The 24,106-nt window shown below is 40.6% G+C and overlaps 2 protein-coding genes across 3 annotated transcripts in view; one reads left to right on the top strand and one right to left on the bottom strand.

Annotated features, from left to right (window-relative positions):
- ralgapa1 (Ral GTPase activating protein catalytic subunit alpha 1) overlaps positions 1-17,281 on the bottom strand; it is a 69,539-nt gene extending 52,258 nt beyond the window's left edge. The window contains exons 1-18 of the mRNA XM_073482861.1: positions 16,906-17,281; positions 13,216-13,326; positions 13,024-13,073; positions 12,248-12,305; positions 11,887-11,930; positions 11,449-11,626; positions 11,112-11,218; positions 10,570-10,708; positions 10,105-10,313; positions 9,236-9,556; positions 8,832-9,005; positions 7,833-7,904; positions 7,510-7,658; positions 7,224-7,347; positions 6,764-6,910; positions 6,256-6,346; positions 5,592-5,756; positions 10-1,854 (exon numbers count right to left, since the gene is read on the bottom strand). Of these exons, the coding sequence (XP_073338962.1) occupies positions 10-1,854; positions 5,592-5,756; positions 6,256-6,346; positions 6,764-6,910; positions 7,224-7,347; positions 7,510-7,658; positions 7,833-7,904; positions 8,832-9,005; positions 9,236-9,556; positions 10,105-10,313; positions 10,570-10,708; positions 11,112-11,218; positions 11,449-11,626; positions 11,887-11,930; positions 12,248-12,305; positions 13,024-13,073; positions 13,216-13,326; positions 16,906-17,011 (4,090 nt within the window). The 5' untranslated portion in view covers positions 17,012-17,281. The remainder of the gene's footprint in view (positions 1-9; positions 1,855-5,591; positions 5,757-6,255; positions 6,347-6,763; positions 6,911-7,223; positions 7,348-7,509; positions 7,659-7,832; positions 7,905-8,831; positions 9,006-9,235; positions 9,557-10,104; positions 10,314-10,569; positions 10,709-11,111; positions 11,219-11,448; positions 11,627-11,886; positions 11,931-12,247; positions 12,306-13,023; positions 13,074-13,215; positions 13,327-16,905) is intronic.
- Positions 17,282-17,697: 416 nt separating this feature from the next.
- On the top strand, positions 17,698-23,439 carry brms1la (BRMS1 like transcriptional repressor a). 2 transcript variants are annotated; one of them, XM_073484130.1, is made up of 9 exons: positions 17,698-17,830; positions 18,596-18,754; positions 19,026-19,116; positions 19,265-19,392; positions 19,489-19,568; positions 19,868-19,964; positions 20,133-20,222; positions 20,378-20,442; positions 20,550-23,439. In XM_073484130.1, the coding sequence occupies exons 2-9, from the start codon at positions 18,616-18,618 to the stop codon at positions 20,646-20,648; spliced, it is 789 nt and encodes a 262-aa protein (XP_073340231.1). In that variant the 5' UTR covers positions 17,698-17,830; positions 18,596-18,615; the 3' UTR covers positions 20,649-23,439. The 2 variants fall into 2 exon arrangements, with proteins under 2 accessions (XP_073340231.1, XP_073340230.1); XM_073484129.1 differs by having other exon boundaries at positions 17,742-17,830; positions 19,265-19,568; positions 20,550-20,717.
- The last annotated feature ends 667 nt before the right edge of the window (positions 23,440-24,106 follow it).

Genomic DNA, 24,106 nt, shown 5'->3' with positions numbered 1-24,106 from the left:
AATCCTCACCTGGCGTAGTCGTCTTTCGTCCAAAGTAGCCCAGGACATGGGAGTAGAGGTCTCTTAGCGATGCGTCACCTGTGGCAGCCCGGCCCTGCCGCTGTGGCGACGAGCCTTGGGAAGACCCCTGACCTCGGGGCCGAGGCTTTGAGGACAAAGCATGAACAACAGTCTTGTAGACGCCACCAAGGAGAGCCCCCTGGTGATGTCGTGAGGCAGTGCTGCCGGGCTCCTGGGAGCGTGAACGGGAGGCTCGAGATCGCAAGGCGGAACGTCCCAGACGACCACGCACCCCTGACGACATGCCAGAGAAACCTGAACTGCTTGACTGCATCTCTGAGTGAGCTTCAGAGTCCAGGTTGGCTCCTGCACAGGACCCAGAGTGTTGCTTGTCCTTGTCCCCTCCAGTGCCGGCCCTGCTTTCCAGGCCTCCAGCTACTGCGGTGCTCCCTGCCCCGCTGTTATCCATAACAGTCCCAGTGGCTAATTTCTCATGTGCCCCTGCTCTATGGCTAATCCCAGCTACAGACCCAAACTTACCTGCACCCCCTGCTCCCAGCTTGGCACTTGACCCAGCCGCAGGCCTCTCCCCAGCTGAGTGGCTGTGTGTGTGGAAGTGACTGAGCCGGCGTAGCCTGGCTTTCCAGTGGGCCTCTTTATTCTCAAGGGGGTTGTGGAACTGGACCGACTCAGTTGAGGGCCGGAAGCTGACATGAACACCCCCAGAATGGAGCCTTTTGTTGCTAATACGGGACATCTTGGCCTTAGATGTGTCAGAAGTGTGGGGAGTTTGATTTAATTCAGATTCTACAGTGTTAGTTTCTTGTCTAATGACACTGGACCTCTCTTTTGCTGCTGCTTCTTTATCATCCTGCTTCTCTTCTCCTTTTTCTCTCATCACGTCACATTTCCCTTCCCATCCTGCTGCCTTTCCTGTGTTTCCTCCTACCTTTTTGTCCCCAGTGTGTCTTTCTAAGCTAGCACTCCCCCTAGCATTAGGTGACGGCCATTGGCACTGCAACTCCAGGCACTCGTAGATGCTCAACTGCTCTCCCTCATTCTCCTCTGTTGAATCAACACTGCTATGTCTCACAGATTTACTTACCTGTCTGTCCTCTCTCACCACCTGTCTTGCCTCTCCGATCTGTCCTGTGTGTTCTATTTGTGTTCTAGCTACCCCTGTTTGCACAGGTAAAGTAACAACACTGTTCTCTAGAGCATGTCCAGGACCAGCTTTCTCTCCTGCCTCCTCCTTCCTCTCAACTCCTTTGTGAGTGAGGTAGTCCCTAATCGAGGAGAACAAATCATCCTCCTCCACCGCAGCCCCGATTTCACCCTCTTCCACATCGATTTCCTTTTCAGATGAACAGGCGAAGGCAGAACCCCAGTCGCTTACCCAATCAGAACTAGAACCTTCCCTTTGAGAGCCAATCTGGTGCCAGAACTGGTCATTAACACTACCATCACCTTGTGCCTCTGAGGACGAGACAACAACACCATTAGACAAGGTAAAAGGGGTGGGAGAGGGGGAGGTGGTGGGGTGTGGGGGTGCTTGAGCTGCGTGGCTTTTGGCTGCGAGTAAGGAAGAACTTGTGGAATGTTGGTGAGGGGGATTTGGGATCGTAGCGGGATCCCTCTGAGGGTCTTCACCTTTGACCCGCTCTGCGATAAAAGGCTCCATGATGTCAGAGGCACTGCTGCTCCTGGCGAGGGAGGAAGGGGCCGGGCCATCCAGGTCACAAGCCACTCCCTGGAAGACCTCAGAACAAGAGATGGGAGGGGCATCGTCGCTCTGGGAGGAGTGGCGCATCCGAGACGTCCGGGATGTCAGCGTGATTGGCGGGTCCTCGAGGTCTGTTAATTAGGGGAACATGAAGGAAGGGGAGTGAGGTTAGAGGAGGGGTTAACGGGAAAGGATTTGTTTAAACGCACATATGCAGACATACACACCCTTTAAAGTGAACAAAGACCACAAAAGACAACTAAACATAAATGAAGCATTGATTTTATTGTATTATTTATTTCATTATTTGTGTGTAAAGAAGTAAGTGCTGAAGCAATCTGATCTAACCGTCTGTCTCTATGGACATCCCATGGTTAATTATCAAATTAGGATGTGGATCTTAAAACTAAACATTTTTCTGGTGTTAATTCTGAGTATCAAAAGCAGAAACTGATACATTGTTGGCGTCAAGACTTTGCCTGCCTTCCTTTTTTTAAAGTCAGTATCTATGTAGGTGCCACACGGCCTGGACACAAAATTAGCCCCAGCCACCAACCAAATGCTGGTAAAATATGCTGCAATTTAGGAATATGTGAATTTAGTTGGTCAAATTTCAACATTCAATAACCATCTTGCTGGTGGAGAAAAAGTTTTTTCTGCACCCTGGATACAGTAAACAACAACAACAACAACAAACTGGGATGCATTAATGTTGCCTGAGATAGTTTTGTGACAACTGTTTCAACCCCACACAACAAACACCTTCAACTAAGAAGACACATTCACACTATAACCAAACAGTGTACCAGTGTACCACAAAGTCATACCACAAAGGGCATGCACTCACTCACAGAGACATTTAATTGTAAGAAAGCCAAATTCACTGTAGTTAGTATTTTGCTCATCTGTAGTGACATTATGTCCATTAAGTAGTTTTTACTTTCATCAGATGTTAAATTGTATGTAAACAGAAACTTTTATACAGCTGCCATCATCTTTAATCTTCTATGTCTACATAACACAAAAGCTCACACACACCAAATATAAACACACAAATAAAACAATATTTTATTAAAATAACTCAAGCAGAGGATATGATAAAGTAAAATCATCACCACTGCCTACAGAAAAGAAGGGTGAGTCAAATTAAATGCCATCCCAAAACAATGGCATCAAACTGAATACCAGGCAACATCCATGATAGGGGGATCAACAGGAAAGGCATAGAAACAAAGGGGAAATAAATGCCTATAATAGGCAAAAAAGAGTGCAGGCAGAAAGAGGTGAAGACATGACAGAGGGACATGCCTGTGCGCAGGCAGGCAGGTGACTAAAAGATGCAGGTTAACAGGCACAGAAACAAACAGACAGCAAAACAGGTAGGTCGAGTTCCCTGCACACATGTAAACAACTGACACAGAGACACATAATTGGTCTCCAGCTACCTGTAAAAAATGTCAGTTCACATCAAATAGTTAGTATAGAAACAGTGGAAACAGTTAGTGTCAAAGTGACAATGACAGATTCGTTGGTATTGGTAAGGCAATATTTAATTCTCTCGCTGGGCAAAATGTACCAAATAATGTTAAAACAACGACAATAACCATAATAACTTTAGGACAACATACTGTAAATCATAGACAGTATTAAGACAACAGGCCAACTTGGGAAAAATAACCCAACTCTTCACTTCATTTTCAAAAATGAAAAATGACCTTCAATATGCTTTGATCATCCATTTGTCACATGCAAAATGTCAAGCGATGCTGATGAGATTACTGCACAGATTCAGGAGAATGATGCATCTATGATGTTCAAGCATTTCCCAAAATCACACTTTTCATCCCCATTCCACGTCAAAAAGGGAAGGGCTGTATGATTCCTGATGGACCACATGCAAACTGCTGCTTCAGTAATGACAAATAGACGGCCAGGACAACTGATACAGAGACTAGACAACAGGCATAAAGTTTCAATCTCGGACAGACGTACAGAAAAGTCTCCAGGCATAGAGGTAGGCAGGCAGACAGGTAGTGCAAAGAGTGTGTACCTGCCAGCTGGTCGGCAAGGGGGGGTAGTAAAGGGTGGTGGTGGTGGAGGAGAACAGGAAGAGGCGGAGCCAGAGCAGGAGCACTCTTAGCACTGCGGATAAAGGCTGAGGACAGCAGAGAGTCCCCCGTAGAACAGCTACGCAGGGCTGAAGAGGTGGGAAGAACAGATAGAAGAGAGACAGAATAAGGGGGCAAAGAGTGTGAGACAGAAAAGGAAAGCAAAGAAGGCAACAAAAAAGGAAACAAAGGAGAATAGAGGGTATTGCAGTAGTAAGTTAGGTGAAGGGGTAAGTGGAGGAAAGGTGGATGGAAAAGTGAAGGGAATGAGAACAATGATGTGTCAAAAGTATGACCAATGAAAATAAAATGATTAGATAGTGAGAGAAGATAAGATCGAGCAAAGATATGTTGAGAAGAAATAGGTGAAAATAAATAAAAGAAAGAAATCATTTACGGGGTAGAAGCAAAGCATTGAAAGATAATTTGGAGAGAAAGACAAGAAATGAGTGAAAAAACAGACAGGTGACCGGAGAGTGTTGAAATGAGTAAAAAAGGTTCAAGGAGGAAATGTTGAGGGAAAGAGACAGGGAAGGTGACGGAGGAGTGACACAGGGTTAGCTCTGGAGGAAAGACAGTGAGACAGTGAGAGGCTGGTGGCAGCTTGGCACTCTGTTAAAACTCAGATCTCCTCTTGAGACCACGATACACAGGAGCACTACAGTTTTTAAATGCTAGGTCACACAAAATGAGGTTATCTGCAAGTTTGACTAAGTCCGTGATTTTTTCAGTGCACTCCCAGTTGAATATTCAACTGAAAAAGGGCAACAAAAACAACTGCTCACCTGCAAGTATGTTGGTCAGCATGTGTGGGCTCATTTCTAAATGTTTAAACTTGTACAAGTGTTGCTACACTAAATAGAACGCGAGTAGCGAGCTTACCAACTTCCTCACTCTCTTGGACATAACATCTAGTGTTTCCCTGGAAGTTACATTAACTAGAGAGGGTAAAGGGTAGATATAATACCATTGACAGGTGACCAAATGAAACGCATCGTTACCAAATGAAAATACGATTTCTCTGGGTTTTAACATTGTTGAAAGCATTTTGGATAATGTAAATACACAACTCAACAAAACATATAACAATGATCTAGTTGTTTTTAAACATTGTAATGCTGAACTGTTACCTATCGTGCCTTTGAGAAAACGCATGTGTATGTTATATAGAGTGTTAGCTGGTCACAAATTAGAACTGCATTTCTCTTACCAATGTTGCTAGTATATTAAATTGCTATTTGAATTTGGGCAGTTATTACGGTTACAGTTTTTGACGTCTTATTGGCTCCTCCATATTTCAACATCCCAACTTCATCTTCTGACTTGAATTTATTATGAGCTGTCATCATCTCGCTCTAAGCTCCTACTGGTATTTCAGTACAATGTGGTGTTATGACCATTTCTTTCACACTGATGGCCACAGTTGAAGGCTTCGCATAAACAATGTGGAGGAATGACAGTAAGCATACACCACAACTTCCTGTCAGACAGGCAAGGAGGGAAAGGTGGAGGAGAGTTAAATAAAACAGACTTGAGAAGAACGAGAAACTATCTGAAGTGTTCTGAAGAAAGGCAGTTCCCTGGTTTCTTCTAGTTGCGTCCCTCTTTAACACACATACACATAAGGCCTGCCAGTTTGAAACCAATACACACAACGATACCTGGGAGTTTGTGCTTTGAACATGACTTATAGCAAAGATTTAAACTTGTCATTCCCACACACAGGAGGAAGACAGTGGAGTAAAGGGAGGGATACTGACCTACAGTCTTCTGGCGGACGATACTCCTGGCCTTTTCGATGCCTGGCGAGCCAGCAGTGGTGGCACTTCGCTGCCTCATGGCTGCTGCCTGGACCGGTTGGTCTCTGCTCCAGCCTTTGGAGAAGGAACGATCCACAATCTGTCGCTGGCCCTCTGAACCTATACCTGGTGTTGATGGATGGAGGTGACAGAATGTGTCAATGCACTTTTAATGGTACTTATTACAGGACATATGTTACTTCTATCTGTGACTATGCACTGATACTATGTGTGGTTTTCCCGATGTGAAACACATTATCTTTTCTTTCATATTTGGTCATTTAAATATCCCAGTTCTTCTTCGGTTCCTTTCATATTGGTCATGTTTCATATTTCTGGATATCTTTATGTAGTGTACATTTTAAAATTGTCCAATTGTAATAACTATCCTTATGATCAACTGCTGACAGCCAAAGCGAGACATTCTCACAATTAATCCTGTCCTCAATGCATTTGATGCAATTTGTCATGTTGCGCATTACATACAAAAAAAAAGGATTTGTGTAGCTGGATCATAATTATCTTAAATATTATGGGACATCTGTCTGTTTCAGATTTGCTGGTAGGACGTTCTGCATGTTATACAGTAACAAAGTGGAATAAGGTTCTCTTGTGACTGACCAACCTTTTCCTTTATGTTTCTTCTGTTTTTGTTCGCTGAGTTTGTCCAGAGGCAGCTCATTCAGATCAACACTGTACAGGTTCCTGGCCAACACCTAAGACACAAAGACATTTTCTGACACCAACTAGTGCTTAAGGTAAAAAGGATGATTTGTCATAACATATTTTTAGTAACATATTTATGATAGAGTCAGTGTAATCCTGTCATATAAAGGCAAAATTAGCAGGCATTGGAACAGGAATGGAACTATTGATTCCTTCATTCTACTGTAGTTGTCCTTTACTTCTCAAATGAAAATTTTCTGCGGGTGTCATAGTAAGTAACTGAACTGAAAAAACGACTTGTGTTGAAGAAAATGTATAAATACAAAAATTTAAATTTCTCAGTGAAGACAGTGGAATCAAATTAAATTATTTTATTATAAATGTTAAATGAATTTAACTCAATCATACCCATACACAGTGTAAATATAATACTTGGAGGATAACATGATTAAAATAACTTCCAGTACCTTGGTGAGGGTCTCCATGGTGAGTGACCACTCAGTGACAAGTTCATCCCAGCAGGTCAGAGAGGAGAGGACGGAGAGGAGGTCATCCCACAGTTCTCTGCTGATGTAGACGTTTAAGTTCCCCTTGATCCAGGCTACTATCAAGGTCTGGACAGAAAGATGGTAATAAAATGATAGAAAGTTGGATTAAAGATGCACTCTACTCATCAAAACTAAATACTAGTCAACTGGGTCATACGTGGACACTATCAAACTTTATTAAAGTGTTCTGATAAATAATGAAATCACACCTTTGTATCAGCAGGACTTCTTTGTTATATCTGTCTTTGTATACAATGTATATGTATATATTTAGTATCTAGAGCAGTCCCTCTCCTAATAGTTGTGTGCTGTAACAAACTGCAATTTTATTGACTTAATAAAAATACCTGGACAGTTTGTTAAAGTAAGAGAAATGTACCTGAAAGATAGGTCCAGCCAGTCTGCCTGACAATGTGTTGTTCTTCTTGCCCTGGGGCATGATGGATGGAGGTCTTTTCATCACTGACTCCGTCACCCTCAGCAGAACCAGTAATATCTGCTCCCTACAAACAAATACATTAAAAAGAAAGGAAATGTGGTGGAACCTTTAACCTCATGACTCTACTGAATGTAGATGGTGTTATTTGTTGGATGATCTCTCAGTCCACAGCAACAAGTACATTTTTATTGTATATCTGGTGACAGTGCAGCTTCTTCTTTTTTACCATGTTTTCTGGTCCATGGTCTCATGCATAACAAGGCTGCGGTAGATGTTCAGGACTCGCTTGCACATGTCGACATGCTCCTCCAAAAGGATCTTGATATCATTGGCTGGCTCCAGTAGGAAAACATTAGAGGAGTGGGTGATAAATACCTGAAAGGGAGACAAGCAGGATAGATGTCAAATGGGTCCACAATCTATTTCTCAAAAACAATGCAAGGGTAAAGGTTAGTTAAAGTAAGAGCAGTAACAAGACACTGCAATGATGAGACTTTTGTGTGCATGTATGAAATGTACAGAGATATTTTACATGTGCAAGGACCATACCTGTAGTGTAGTCTGAACACCAGCGTGAACGCTGTATTCCAGCAATTCACTGTCAATCGCCTTGTTCATTCCCTGAGAAAACAAACATACACACAAAGTTAGGTAATATTACCTAAAAATATTAGCAACAGCTCATGGTTTTAAAATGTTCAAAGTCACAAAATTATTTTAAAAAAATGAACAAAAAATTGCCTTGTCTTAAAAAAATAGTTTTTACCAGTGCCAGACAGTAACATGTTATTACCAGGTGTTGGTAAACATACATAAAATAATAAATACAATAAATAAATACATAAACTTAAAATAAATGAAAGTGCGATGCAGTGCAAACTCTGCTAAGTAAAGAAAGCATATCACAAGTCTAAATCAACTTCAATCATTTGGGAGTGAAGCACCCAGCAGATGACGGGGGCCCATCCACAGATTAATTAACCAATAGCTAACTATGTCATCAGATGAAGTAAGTTTGATGGTAGATAGGCAGAGCAAACAATCGGACATTTTCACAACAGACATACTGACTTGTCAAAGAAGGAAAAGCACCAGCATTAATGATGGCTGCATTCCATTTAGGTGACTTAGGTCCAGAACTCTGGTATAGTGCACACTCACTCACTGGCATGGGTTTCAGGGACACCTGAAAATGGTGCCCTCATGAACATTATTGGTCAGACCTGTGCTTTTCCTGCTTTGAAAAGTCAAAATGTCTGCTGTGAAAAGGGTCCATTCAAATCAGCTTTGCTGAACATGGCTGTTTTTGAAAATTTGAAAAGCATAAAGCAAAAGGATGAGGCTTTCAAATACAATTCCAAGCCCAGTAATCTTGATATGAATCTCTCGTTGAAGCCATACTAAGTAAATAAAATCCCTCTGTTAGTGGGCTGGTCAGACTCTAGCCAAGCTAACATAGTGCATCACTATGAAGGGATCTGTTCACATGGCCCACCTTTTCTTGATGCATATAAGCATTTGATGACTGATTTTTAGGCATTTCCTCACCTCATCCTCCTTGTCTCCGAGCTGAGAGCCTGAATCTAGACTACCTCCTATGGGATAGGGACCCTCCTCTGGCTCCTTCATAAACACTGGCCTGTCCTCCATGGAGATCCACTCCTGATAAACACGGACCACTTTACGCATTGCTGCAGCTTCACACATGGGAAGGAGAAATGCCTATATTGATAGAGACAGACATAAATATAAAACACTTAACAACATATAAAAGACCAGATACATAGACATAGACACATTGTATAAAAAACAGAATTAACAGCTGGACTAATGCTACTGCACATAAAATCTATGTAAATCTATAAATGATAGAAAAATGCCACCTAGATCTATTCCAATACAGACAAAACCATACATGAAAGTGAATGTCAATAAGGTTATTCCTCTTTCACCTGTCTAAAGATCTCAGTGATGAAGTTGACGTTGGTTCTGGAGTTGGTCAGTACTCTCCTCACCACCTCCATGTCCGTCAGCTGCTCTTCATCCATGGAGCAGAGTGAGGAGGAGCTGGGCTCCCTCTCTGTCAATGTGGATGTGTTGGAGTGGCTTTGTTCAGGCTCACCCCCAGTCCCTGGACACCCAGATAACCCCATGCTGCCTCCGCCTGATCCAGATGACCCACTGCCTTCCAGGTGGCTGTCAGACCGAATTCCGCCTCCACCACTGTCATCTGAGCTGCCTGCTGAGCGAGCTGCCAGGCCGGCTGCTGCTCGCTGGAGGTGAAAATTTGGGTTAAACAACGAGGTAAGAAAATAATAATAAAAAAATAATAAATCATATGATAATGTTCCAAATATATATATATAAAAGTAAACTAACACTTTGCCATCTTGTCAGTTATGTGCAAATCTTGTGTTATGGAATATTTTCACATTATTTAATATCCTTTTAGGCAAATATGTCAATCTTTCACAAACACCTGAGGTCTAGTAGTCTTGGCTTTCTTTTTGACAGAGCTCTGACAATTGTTTTGTAAATCATTTAATGAAAATTGATATGTATTGTTTACTTGGATAATCTATTTATCTTGAACAAATTCTGAAAAAGAAATGCCAAAATTCTCTGGTTCCTGCATCTTCCATGTGATTATTTTCAGTCTTCTACAATTTTTAAAAATGAATATTTTAAGGTTTTGGACTTCTGATAATCTTGTTGAAAAAAACAACAGCCAATTGATAATAGATACAATAGATAAAATAATCTGCAGATTAATTGTCAACAAAAACACTTTCTGTCTATTGCCAAAATATGTGTGTGTAACCTGTATGTTCTTGGGAACAATCTCTCCTTCTGTTCCTGGGATGTGTGTCTGTGTGTTGGGTCGTGGCTCGAGCCAGAAGGAAACCAGCCAGCGAATGAAGATGACTCGGGCCTGAAGGAAGCTCTCCTTGGTGCAATACAATGTTTCACCACCGTCTTGCTCCCTGCGCACCACGCTGTAGTAGGGCTTAGGACGCATCGGAGGCACATCTACAGGGAAAGAGGAAAATCTTTATTTATGTGATTACAAAAATACAACATGAGTATTCAATGTGCTCCAAGTGGTGACTGGATTTACAGTATCCAGTAACTATTGATCGAATCACCTGTATGTCATGCTATCGAGTACTGCCACCTTTGAAAAATTCATTTGTATTTACCCTACGTGACACAGTGATTTTCTACCCAGAAGTTATTGTAAACAAGCATTTGTGAGTGGTTCTCTTAGAGACCTAATGTAACTGACCCAGTATGGGGCTGTAGAGGCTGGTTTCCATGGCGAAGTTGGGGAAGATGTGAGGAAGGTAAAACTTCCTGAAGTGACCAAAGAGGAAGCTGAAGCCACGCTCATGGTTCTCTTTACAACGCCACTCAAGAGACTTGGCCTGGTGGACACACACACAAAGACAAACAAGCTCGTGTTACAACGACAGCATTACACACAGAAAATAGTGTCAAGTGGAGAAGTGCACCATTGTTTTAGGAGAGAATGTTATCAGTGTGCGTATGACTGTATGTACGTGTGTAATAGCGGCAAGAGGAGGAAGCACAAGAACCAAGTCTCTGTGTGTCAATAAAGGATGAAACAGAGAGTTAGTTAAGGAAGGGGTTGGATGAATTCAATTACCATCAAATTCCTGTACATGATAATGTCAAGAAGAGGCAGAATAACTGGTTTCTCCAATATATTTAGCATTGGTGGCATTAGTAAGGCAGTGCACCATTTGCAAAAGTGTAATTATGTAGTGTTAGTGTGTTAGTAAGAAATGATGATAATACCTGGTTTACCATGTATTTGAGCAGAGCTTCTAAAAAGTAAGCAGTGAGGTCTTCCTGGTTCTTGTCACCTGACTGGGGAGGAACCAGTGGAGTGATCTCTTCTGGGGTGACCTGACCTGCAGCGGGGAAAAGAATAATGTATATTTAATGTTTTAATCACTATAAATACTGCAAAATATGTTCTTGTTTGTGAAATACATTGAATGCATCTGTATACACATTGTGGAAAACATTTATGGGGTTCCAAATCCTATCCAAAATACTATGTCTTGTCAGGTACAGTGAATGTTGAGCTCACTGATCAATCTGACTCCAGTGTGCGTGTGTGTGTGTTTCTTCTACTAACTCTCTGTTAAAGTCAGCGGTGGGTTGATCAGAGTGTCCAGCGTGCGCGGGGTCCCATGGCAGAGTGGAGCTGGGAAGCCGGGAATCAAACAGGCAAACATGCAGAGCTGCTCACGCTCTGCATTACTCTGTAATGCCTGCATCCACAGCAAGAACAAGCGCACACCTTCACGACGGATCTACAGTGAAGATGAGAGAGGGACAGATGAGGCCTGAGGAAAAACCTAAATGAGTACATATTACTAGTACATATTAGTTTTTGTCCAACTTTAGACTACATTTCTTACAGACCCTGTCATTAAGATGAAGATTTGTTTTAAGCAGTCAATTTGCTTTTAGGATAAGAGTAGCTAACACATGACAACAACCAACATTATTTAAATCTAGATGCTACGACTGACAGGTTGACACAGAGCTACCAGCCAAATCAGAGCAGTACCTTCAGGGAGTTCCCAGTGTGCAGCAGCTTCTTGAGAATCAGCCCTGAGAGAGAAAGAAATGTCAGCTTGGACATTTCAAAACTACAGTGCACAATGTGTAAGCTTAGCCACATCTGTTAATATTAAAATCTAATGAATGATTTTGAATTGGTGAAAAAAAATAGTTGCCAAACTTCAGTTAAGCGTTTGTGAAATACAGTGATGTTGATTAACTTGGAACAGCTGGTTGGCCTTTGACATTACATAATCTGTCAGGTGAGTGGCCGCACTGGTTGAACTTAATTTAACAACACTCACATGAATAAGATATACTTTAACACATATTTTTCAGGAAAGGGTGTTGAGGGTGGGTTTTGTTACCGATGCTGTGGAACTGCCATCGGCTCTGGATTCTCTCTGGCAGGAGCTGAAGGATTTTCTGGGGGGGAAAAAAAAAAAAGATTATTATATTGAGAAAATGATTATTATCAATTACAACATGACCTGTTATGTTATGAGCAAGTTTTATATAACCTAAAAATAACCTAAAATATACTGTATATCAAGATGACCTGTCCCATTTACCTTGATAACGTTTAATGATTATAATGTCACTGGTTGGCTGGTTATTCACTGGATTCAGACAATAATGATGGAAGAAACTGCTCCATGAATACAACACCAATACAATTAATAATTCTAAAACACTGTTCATTGTACTACTCTAATTTGAACTAATAGTTATCAGGGAAACCTATGTTAAACACATTCTTTTATTCATGTACTCACTGGACTTGTCGTGCTTTGCCGAGCCTTGTTCTGAATTTAAAGTGTTCAAGGGGCCAAATGGAGGTCAGGACCACACACATACTTATTCTGCTATCTTATCCTGGCTGCTCTAAGCACCACCAGCCAGGTCTGAGTGTTGCTAAATGCCAGTGGTCTCACTCTGAGGTCAATGCCAGCTGGTTGCTGTGGTACTGACCGAAACCAACAACAGAAAGTTGGAGCAAATAGAATCACAAACACTTGAGTGATTTAGTTTCACAAAATGTCAGAGCTCCATGCTGTAGCCATGCTGAATCGAGTAAGTACGGCTTTTTTCTGTTTTATCTCGATTTCCATTTTAGCGAGGAAAGTGTAATATATCTTATTACCTCAAAGATGAAGAGGATGGAGTCCAGCTCCTCCCTCTGTGACTTGTGACCTAAAACACATATATTAGCTTGAGATAAAGCACAATCATATAGCTAAACAGCTATGATACATTTATTTATTTCTACCCGGTGAAAGTTGACCAATCAGAGCTCAGCTTAATTGTTTGGTTCTTGACATTGAGTAAAACTTACCTTTTTGCTTGAGGCTGACCTCAATGGTGACAAAGTTCTCAAAGAAGACATAGTAGATATGGGAGTAGTTCAGGTCGAAGAACTGTTTCAGCTCTGAAGGCTCGGCATTTTCTGGAAAATGAGAAAAGAAAAAAAGGTGAGAGTCAAATAACACACACACACACACGTACACGCACGCACGCGCGCGCGCACGCACACACACACACACACACACACACACACACAGAAGAAGAACACCAAGGTTAAATCAAACTGTCAACAAACTTGTCTTTGATTCTTCCAGAAATTTTAACTTTGTCTGTGCTGAAAGCAGTCAATCTGTTACCATGACCACCCTCATTTTCATTTCTCACATCATACGTTCATAAAACTTTGGCATCTCCTTAACCAGCCTTCCATTATACATGAAAAAAACATCAAATGTTCATCTCAACTTGAGTGGAACCTATCTCTCTGTTCACTCTCATAGCTGTATTCAGGGAAAAATAGAAAAATGAAATAACAGCAATAAAAACATTGTGGAAAAGAAAGACAACTTCAGGATAAATATATAAGTAATGTCAATTTAAAAATGGGGATTAAACCAGTTATAGGCTCTTCTCCATCCATTTTAGTCTAAATGTTTTCGACTTTGAAATCTAAAGACATTTATAACAATAAGGGAAAAACCCTGTCACTATGAGCACCACACATATCTAAATTTTCATTAGGAATTATGAGGGTGGCTGTTGATCAGGGGTAGAGCCAGCATCTTGTTATCAGAAGGTCACTGGTTCAATTCCCCTGCATGTTGAAGCGTCCTTGAATTACTGTAAGTTGCTTTGAACAAAAGCTGCGTAAAATGAATTTGAGGAACGTAACCTCACTGCAGCATCTGGGTTCTCTAAATATGCAGTAGAAAAGACCCACAGCCCGGTCTGGGTCCCAGCTACAGATTCAGATGTAGAGATCTAAAGGGTGGGAAATTTACCTTTATGTGCTCTGGACTAAATCACAACAGCACTGTCTGTCATTAAGGAGATACAGAGATAAAACACACACTTTTACAGAGAACACAACCACTGCAACAATTCAGGGTCAAACTGAAAGAAAACACATAAGCACATGGAAGAGCCTCTAGTGATAGTCTCTGGGTTTGTTTATATGAAGTCTTAAAGCTAACCTTTGACACACACATACATGCACACACACACTGAGGCCGTCTGTGTTCTGTGCCATAGTGGTTGCCCTTGTAAGGTCTTAGCTGCTTAGCTGAGTGGTTTTCTATCTTTTCCTCTGGGGACTGACAATTTTAACACTACGCCATCTCGTAAGCTGATGTACAGAAGCTATTTTTATATGAAACTCTGAGAAAATGATTTAGTCTCTGCTCAGTCTTGCAAAATTGGGTAGTAGCACTGAATGCTATTTTGGTTCAGACCTCAGTCTGTGATGACCAGAGCTACTCTTACCCATTATTCTATGCTGCAGTCAACAAGTGTGAATCAATAATCTATAAAAATGATCTGCGTTACTCTGAGGTTTCTATAATGGTCTTGAATCTGTTTTTACCCAGACTAAACTACACTGAATAAGAAAATACCATAAAATGCCATCAAATCAGCATTTTTCATTACCTTACTTAAATAAGGGCTTTTTGCAAACCTTTAAGTTAAAGCCATGATAGGAACAGAAAGGCTGTGTTTGCCTTCTAATAATGGAAGGAAATTCTGACCCTGTAATGTGATATGGAGGTGGCATCTTCTGTCATTTAGACTATAGCTACATTATGTTAATAATGATAATGTAGTCAGTTTAGGCAGCATTAGGGCTGCAGAATTTATTGAAATACAAACAAAATCCTAACATGGCCAAGTGCAGTATTCAAATCACAAAAGCAGCAGTTTTTTGATGAAGGTAAAATGTGTGACAAAACAGCACTATAATGAAGTAGTGCAGTGCTGCAGAGATGACCAAGCCTGCAAATCTTGCAGGATGCAAGAAACGTGTACGTTTGAGACCCCAATACATGTCACATCATCATGATTTCAATCGTTTTTTCAGGGAAAAGGAAAAGTTCAATGCAGAAATTATTATTCCCACTAATCGTAAATCATAATGCATCGCAAATATTTCTGTAAATAAACGAAATAGGATTTTTTTAACCATGTCATGCAGCCCTAGTCTGCATCCTAAATACAACTGTGGGGCCAGCTATTTGTTTTTTGGTCTGACATCGACAACAGGGTCAAATATGCATGGGGAGCAGTTACTTCATAACCTGATTGCATCAAAGGGATTGCAAAGTGATGAAATAGCTTCTTGTATAACCATTCTTTCAGATCAGATATGAACTATTACAAAACTTAAAACAACACTCTTACTGCTCACTCTTTGTTTGCTACAATGGCTAAGATAGACATTTTTCAGGGGATGGTCTTGTGTTCTGGGTATAGAAAACTGGTCGCTCAAAGGCAGGTTTTAAATGAATAATGGCTGCATCATCAGCAACATGGACAAGTAATTGTTGCTGTGAGGTATATCATTCAGCCTGCTTGCTCTCTAAAGTGTCATTGCTCCAGCTATCAATTCTTAACAGTGCTGCAACTAATAGTGCCCATATACATTTTGTTCAAGTGGTGGTCTGGCACCATGATCGTTCAAACTGTGTGGCTAGCTATTGTTCAGCTGTCTGAGCATTCCTTCTCAAACAATGTGGCTGGAAGTGTGTTTGTGTGCGTACGTCTCTGTGATTGCTATCAAGGTCTTGTGTTCCCCAAAGAGCACAGAGAGGGGGCACACCCCTTTCTGTCTCTGTCCTGCACACTCACACTCACACACACACACACACACACACACACACAACACATACACACATGCACGCTGGCCCCAGTAGCTATTACAATAGAAACAGGAAGTTGAGCTACTGTACAGAGACAGAGAGGAAATAGTAGGGCTGTTTCCCTCTCTGGTCAGTGTGTGTGTGTGTGTACATGTGTGAGAGCATGAAAGACACACACACACACACACACACACACACACACACACACACACACACACACTTATTTAGACTCAGTACGCTGGCATCCTCCTTATTCTCCCACACAATAAAAACACTGCAGCTGGTGTTGTGTTGTAATACATCTAACACATGTTAAAAAATTAACGCTCAGCATTTCTCACACACCAGGTCTTTGTTCAACACCAGGCACACCCCTGGAAAAATCACAACAGCCTGACAGCTTGTGCCATTGGTGTGCCTACATTGGTATCGGAATTGGCACTTGCACACGAGCTTTAACTGTGTTATTAACACGTCTTTAAACACTCTTCTAACATTTATTTACAGTTTCCTTTTAAACACCTTTCAGTTTTAGCCTGTCCACATAAGGCCAATCACTATCTATTAAAGTCATTCTGAGGGAAATACAAAAAGAGCAAAACATTAACATTAATGAACGACGGTAATATATAATAAGTGATCCAGTGCTATTCAATTGACTACCTATGAAATGCCGAATTTGTCAATGGATGCTAAAAAACCTGATATTATCTTAAAGTTTGTTTCAAAACGCTGCGTCTCTATTTACATTCAACGCAACTTTTAATTTCGTGATTTTCGAGATGAGTTTGGTGTGGCATTCCCTATATGCACAGACTGGCACGTAGACGCTAACCTGTTTACTGCTTAATCACAATTTTATAACTTACCTATGACTATTCTGAGGTGTTTCAGTCTCGTCAACACGTCCTTCTTAGGGTCCAACACTTTCTGTGTTGATTTTTTGACGTCCCCATGAGGCTTTTTGGAAAACATTCCTGGCGCAGAAGACACAAGAATGCGATGGTAGACAGCAAGGAGGGGCTAGCTGTGTAGCCACTTAAACAGCCTCAGCTAGCGTTAATCTTCCAACTATAACGAAAACCCGGTGCTGCTGGGTCATTTATTAACGCTACGCTGCGACCTAGCAGCCCTCCTCAACTGCGCGGAGTATATCAAGGGGCAGGTTCAGTCGGAGAAGGCCCATTTTGTTTAAACTAAGACATATATGTAAAACGTAGCGGGGTAAAGCATCCATCCATCGCACCTCCCTTTCACAACAGTCCGCAGCCTGACGGCTAAACTAGCTTGTTAGCAAGCTGGGCTGTTCACTTGAAAACATCATGGCGGAGGAGGAAGGGGGGACAACAAAATAATGGATACCAGAGAAATTCAACACCAACATATTTAAACAATTAGCTAACTTTCGATATTCAGTCTTAACTGTATCACATACGAAGGTTATTACATTGTATTATACTTTTGATACAAACGGCGTTTCCAATTTTACTGGCGTTAAAGTTTTAAAAGCCTGTCGACTATTCTGCTCGAACTCTCCGCCTCAAGCGACAGTGCTGAATCCTGGGTAACGTAGTTTTTGGCTGGTTGTTAGACCTTCAGTTATGTGAATGTTAGCGATACAGAAAACTACAGTTCCCTATACAAATAATAGCGCCTTGGTGAGATTTGTTTTTAGCTTAGCTGAGGCACGCGAGTGAATTGTAACCGAGAACAGAAAAATAAGTTTAAGCCTCTTTCTCTGAAAATTGTTTTTTATTACAACATTCTCACGAACGTCCTGCACCTCCCCACCTTGTGAGTTATGATTTAGTTTTTAGCTTCTTTGTTAATGTATTTTTGTAACAAATCGGGCTAATCATTCTTGCTACTGAACTACACTGGCTAGCTAATATGCTAACGTAATGCTAACTTGCTGTGTTATCGTTAATGTTTATTTATCTTAAATAATCCAGTGTTATAAGGCCAAACTAGGTCTCCCTGTTGGTTGAAATTGTTTTGCATGAGCAACTTTTTAATAACCATTCTCAAGCAATATGATAAGCCAACAATTATATGGGGGGTCACTCTTGTTTTCAGGGATGTCCTTTGACGTAACACAGTATTTCACACATTTCAAGAAGAATTTTCCATTTTGATCCACCATACGTATATAAATAAATAAAGAGAAACATATATAAATCATTGGTAACCCCACGTCACAATTTACAGTTGGTAAACAACAACTGTAATGAACAACTGAATGAAAAAAACAATTGTAGACTCAACGAGTCATTTGTAATTATTTGTAATAACTTTGAACTGCCAAGTTATTTTAGTCTTTATACTCATATAACAAGAATACATCAATGGGATACTAGATGTGGCCAGATCAAATTTGCCCTTAATGTTCAAACATGACCATTCTGTAAAGTCACCTCTCAACTATTACACACTCATGCTGGTATAAGCAGGCATCACACAGATGGGAAAACATCAGCAACACTAAACTGTAAACCTGTATCTGTTGTAGGTAGAACTGCCAAATAACCCTGACATTGTCTTTCTATACAACACGACCAGTCTGAAGTACACTTGCTGCCATGCCGGTGCACCGTGACCGGGAGAAGAAGGATATAACAGCAGAGGAGATGGAGGTGGAGGATCAGGAGCAAGAGGCATCCAGCTCAGAGGAGGAGGATTCTGACACCTCCTCTGTCTCCGAGGATGGAGACAGCTCTGGTGAGAGAGTCTGAAACAGCAGATAATGAGCCAAACTTTCTTATTCATATGATGTTAATGTTACAAGAAGTCAAAGTTTTGACTGGACATTCATAATGAGTATGAGTCATCCTGAGACACTTCTTTCCATTTGCTAAGGTTACATGGCTGGTAGAAATATATGTCTGGCAGGTTTTGCTTCCATATCAGCTCTTGGGAAGCTTCCTTGTTCCATCATAATCTCATAATACCTAACCTAGAGGTGTGTGTGTGTGTGTGTGTGTTGTTCCAGAAATGGATGAGGAGGACTGTGAGCGGAGGAGGATGGAGTGTCTGGATGAAATGTCCAATCTGGAGAAACAATTCACAGATCTCAAAGACCAGTAAGACTCCACATGCATTTTTGTCAAGTTTATTTTTTACTTTGAATCTTAAAAACATAAAATGTTTTTTTAATTATCATGATTATTATTAAAAAGGTCATTCATAGGAATTGGCACTGGCCATAGTTACATCTGTGTTTGTGTGTAGGCTGTATCGTGAGCGTCTCAGTCAGGTGAACAGCAAGCTTACAGAGGTGGAGGCCGGCCGGGCAGCAGAGTATCTGGAACCTCTGGCAGTACTGCTGGAGAACATGCAGGTCCGCACCAAGGTGGCAGGTAACTTTAACACACAGACACACACTCATAAATGCTTACACACTCCGGCATCCTCATTCACTCACTTCTTGTGTTTTTCCCCTCTATCTTTTTCAGGTATCTACAGAGAGTTGTGTCTGGAGTCTGTGAAGAACAAGTACGAGTGTGAGACCCAGGCAGCATGCCAACACTGGGAGGTCAGACGAACAAAAACATACTTTTATGCATTGATACTTGTGAGACCCTTTACTGACATAGTCCCAAGCCCCTAACCTTGACCATAATTAAATGCCTAACCCCAATCCTTACACTTAACCCTAATCAATTACACTCACTTTAATTACCTCCTGTCTTACAGGTGATGCATCTTTGTTTTGGTTAGGGTAACCCTATTTGATCTATGCAACTGGCTGTGATGTAATTATTTGGATTCACACTTTGATCTGATTGTTTTCTCTAATATTATGTCTCTGCTCTTGTGTATGTGTGTATGCAGAGTGAGAAGCTGCTGCTGTTTGATACAGTACAGAGTGAACTGGAGGAGAAAATTAGAAGACTTGAGGAAGACAGACACAGCATAGATATTACATCAGGTAGCGCACACAGAACACAGGCATTACATTGTTATGTTCAGCACGTGCAACTAGATGCATTGTAATCACAGGAATAAGAACACGCTACAAGCATCCAGCATTGTTATTGTATTCAGTGCATGCACAAAGCGTTTGAATTTGTCTGTTTTTCTGTGTCTCTTTTATCAGAGCTGTGGAACGATGAGGTAACAGGAAGGAAGAAGAGGCGAGATGCTTTGAGTCCAGATAAGAAAAGGAGACGACCTTCAGTGGTGTCTGATATCCTTCCTCTGTTAATACCTCTGTTACTCTTCACATTGATGCCACTAAGTACTTCTACTGTTACTAATTTACAAATCCCAAATACTGGTATCTCAATGTTTAGTTCTGACTTCCTTCCTGCTTCCTGTGGCACTGTCCTTAACTCTACTCACGCCCATATATTGTTTATATGCTGCCTGACTTGGACGTCCTGGAGGATTGGACAGCTATCAGAAAGGTGTGTAAACGTGTCTGTTGATAAGGGCGTGTCTTTGTCCCCTGGTGACATCACTGTGTGTATGCAGACATCTCTTTCCAACCACGTACTTGTGTGTCGCCCTCCAGGCCGTGGCGACACTGGGTCCCCACAGAGGGAAGTCCGACTCTGACAGCTCCGCGTTCCCATTCAGACCAGACAGAAACAGACCTATTCTCAACTGCTGAGGAACACACACACACACACACACACACACACACACACACACACACACACACACACACACACACACACACACACTCATACAGTCACACAGTCAAACAAACGAGAATCTCAAACACACCCACAATACATATAAACGTATATATGACACACATAGCAGCATTCACTTCTGCATGCATGAAAACAAACATTTCTCTGACTCTTCCTGCTATCCACTACACTTCTCAGCTAACAGAGACACCAGTCAGTAAGCTGCCTCTCATGCCAACAAGCACAGACATTCAGGACTTATAATAGGGGTTGCATTCTTTGAAAGAACAACCAGCACAAGAAGCATAATTTCCACTGACATGTTACTAGTACTTCCAGTCAGAATTGGGCTATTGTTTGTTTTTATAGTTTGTTTTTTATGCCTGTATGTTGTGGTTTCTGTTCACTCAGTGAAAAGGTAAGAGAGGGTCTCCTTATTAACAGACAATTATAAGCTAATTAAAGAGTTGAATTCCAAAATGAAACACCATAAAAACCATTACAGAAATATTATACTCAGTGTTCAACCTTATATAGGCTGATGTCTGCTGAAGCCAACAATGATGAAACGTTGGATAACTGGACACATGAAATTATTCAAATTATCAGGGTTTTATTGACTAAAGCTTTGAAACTGTTTAGCAGAAAAGACAGCCACAATACAGAACATTTAGGTGACACAAACCAGCATTTATATAGTTTTATTTTGTCATATCTTTTAAAAAGAAGGCCACTTCTCTACAAAATGTCACCTGGTATGAAAGAAAAACATAATTGTTGCAACATGTTTAAAAAGGCCTTAAATCATGTTTACATGACCTCTGACCTCTGTCACATTTTGGATTGAAATCCCTGAAACGAAGTGATCGCTTGTTGACATTTTTAACAGATCCACATGGGCCTTGTCCTACATTAAAGTTTTTAATCCTGCCAGGATCTAGTATTAGGGTGCCGTTGTCTATACACATTAATGTAGTCTGACAGTGTTCTCCAAACCGAAATGTGTGCGAATGTGACCAAATCAAGCATTGTGTTTGGGTTTTTTTTTATTACGGTCTTCCAGCTGAATTTCACATTTTGTAAAACCTAGTTCACATCCTGAGTTCACTGTTGACTACATTTAGGCAACAGTGTCTTTAATGTTTTACAACTAGTAGGCTCTGTTATCTGACGTGGACACCATTTAACAAGCACACCATACGTCATATGAAGAGTTTGCACTGTTTTCACCAACAGTTCAGTTTTATTTGGCATTACTGGAGCTTTTAACGTGACATGTTCAAAGAGAAGGTTTGATTTCATAGGCTCCAGTTCATTGTGTGTCACTGTAAACACCTCGATTTTTTATCTTAAACCTGGAAGGTTGTTGACAAAGCTTCCCATGACAAATGAGGAAATGCTGGTTTATATATGAACCTCACTGATTGTGCCAAGAAATATTTGACATTTTTGTACTTTTTTTTTTATGTGAATCAGTTTAAATGTCTTGCATGAGAATAATAATTCCTTTTCGTTAAAGTGTTTTCAATAGTTAGTTGGTGATCATAAGACAGTTTGTATAGTCTTTTGTTGTTTCAGAGAGCATCCAGAACTCCACAGTGCCTACATTTAAAGTTTAGTGCTGTAAAATGTGTCTCGTACCTTTGTTTGCACATACTGAAACTAATGGAAAAGCAGTTCTCTCGTTTTAGAAGTGCACCTTGCGTTATTAAGAGTTACAGTTTGTTGATGTGACTGTGATTGAGACAAACTCAGTGATAGCAGTAGGCTAATTAAAATGCAAGATAAGGAAAAGATTGTGTGTGCATAGGTGACCAAGACAGGAATAATACTCTCTATGTAAAGCCTAAATTCAGGAAGATATTGGATTTGTCGTGGACACAGACATTTTAGGCTTTAACTTCCTCATACCACCACCTCTGTTGACAGGTGGTGATAAGAACGTAGCAAAAACAGGGCTTATTTCAGTCGATCCTTTTCTACGCCATATAGTGTTCATGGGATACCTGGGCTTTCGGAATTTGTTATTCCTCACCAAACTCTTAAATAAAATACTATACTTTTGTTAACTTAGGTGATAATTTTCTTATGGATCATAAAGTAAAGTAAATTTACTCCCCTCTTGTCTTTTAACACTACATCATTTCAATTGCAAACCAGTATCAATAATGCAATTAGTCAATGTAACCACATGAACAAATGATCTTGTAGTAAGTGTAAAAGAAATAATATATGAAAAGTTAAAACACCAAGGTATCCCTTTAAAGTTGCTGTCCTACAAATATTACCGTTGTATTGTCTTCTTGCGCATCTACCTCTTCTATCTGTCGCTCACTCTTTAAAGTCAAATCCACATTTGTCTGAGCCTGAAAATGCTTCCATCTTTATGGCTCCTGACAAAAGTTCATTTTGTTGTTTCTGTGTATTACTGGTTTATATGGCTGTGCAGGTTTGTTAGGAATTTTTGTAAAGGTTACTGTGATAATGACTAATTGTACAAACAAGGAAGGAACCAAACCGTGTCCTTCCAATCATACCCCACCTGAATCTTCAAGATGCAACTAACTGTTTGTAAAGGATGATGAACAAACTGCCATTTAATATTATTGGTTTATAAACATGTTTTTGAAGATTACGGTGGTGGGGATGTGAAATTCCAATCAATATTTTTCGACAGTTTATGTTAAATAATGTGTCAGGTACATTTGTGTCTTCCTTGTCGATGATGTGGGAGGTTCTTACAATTAAAAGTTGTTTTGTAAGTACTTTGTGGTGTCTCTGTTGTCTGTATGTTTAGCAGTGAAGACACTGACAGCAGGGCTTGGGTGACGATTGATGGGTTACATTACTGTAAAATTACTGGCAGACAAAGAGGAGCTCTTTGCAAGTGATGCAACCTTTCAAATAACAAATTAAATATTTAGCAGCTTTCCATAACGGATTTCACAGAGTGCTTTACAACATACAAACAGGAAGTAGTGGATGATGGAGGAACTAATAAAGAGGCCAAACCTGCTGAGATCTGAAAGGACTCAACACCAGAGTGTGCTGTATAGTCTCCAAATATATTTACTATCGAACACACTTAAGAGCTTTTTTTCCTTTAGGAGAACATATTGTACAGCATCTACCTAACTAAACACTGACCACAGGGTACATGGAGAATGCCTTTTCCAGTCTTCCAAGTATGAATCAAATATTTAAGAGGTGACAGGTGTATACACTAATGGGCCAACATCATATTCTACAAATTAATAGTTACTTAATCTTCGCACACACTGTGTAATGTAACTGTTAGGGCAACTGTCTTTGAGTTCAGTCTAAGGTAAAAGACAGTTTCAAGAAGGATTTGTCAGCCTGGTCACGGCCACAATGACCTCAACATACACAAGTTTTATTTAACTGTGTGCTTGATGTTACACAGCTTTAAAAA

The sequence above is a fragment of the Pagrus major genome, chromosome 16, assembly GCF_040436345.1.
Source record: "Pagrus major chromosome 16, Pma_NU_1.0".
In the NCBI taxonomy this organism is placed as follows: domain Eukaryota; kingdom Metazoa; phylum Chordata; class Actinopteri; order Spariformes; family Sparidae; genus Pagrus; species Pagrus major.
Note: the sequence above shows the minus strand (reverse complement) of the source record. Positions and strands in the feature narration are given on the sequence as shown.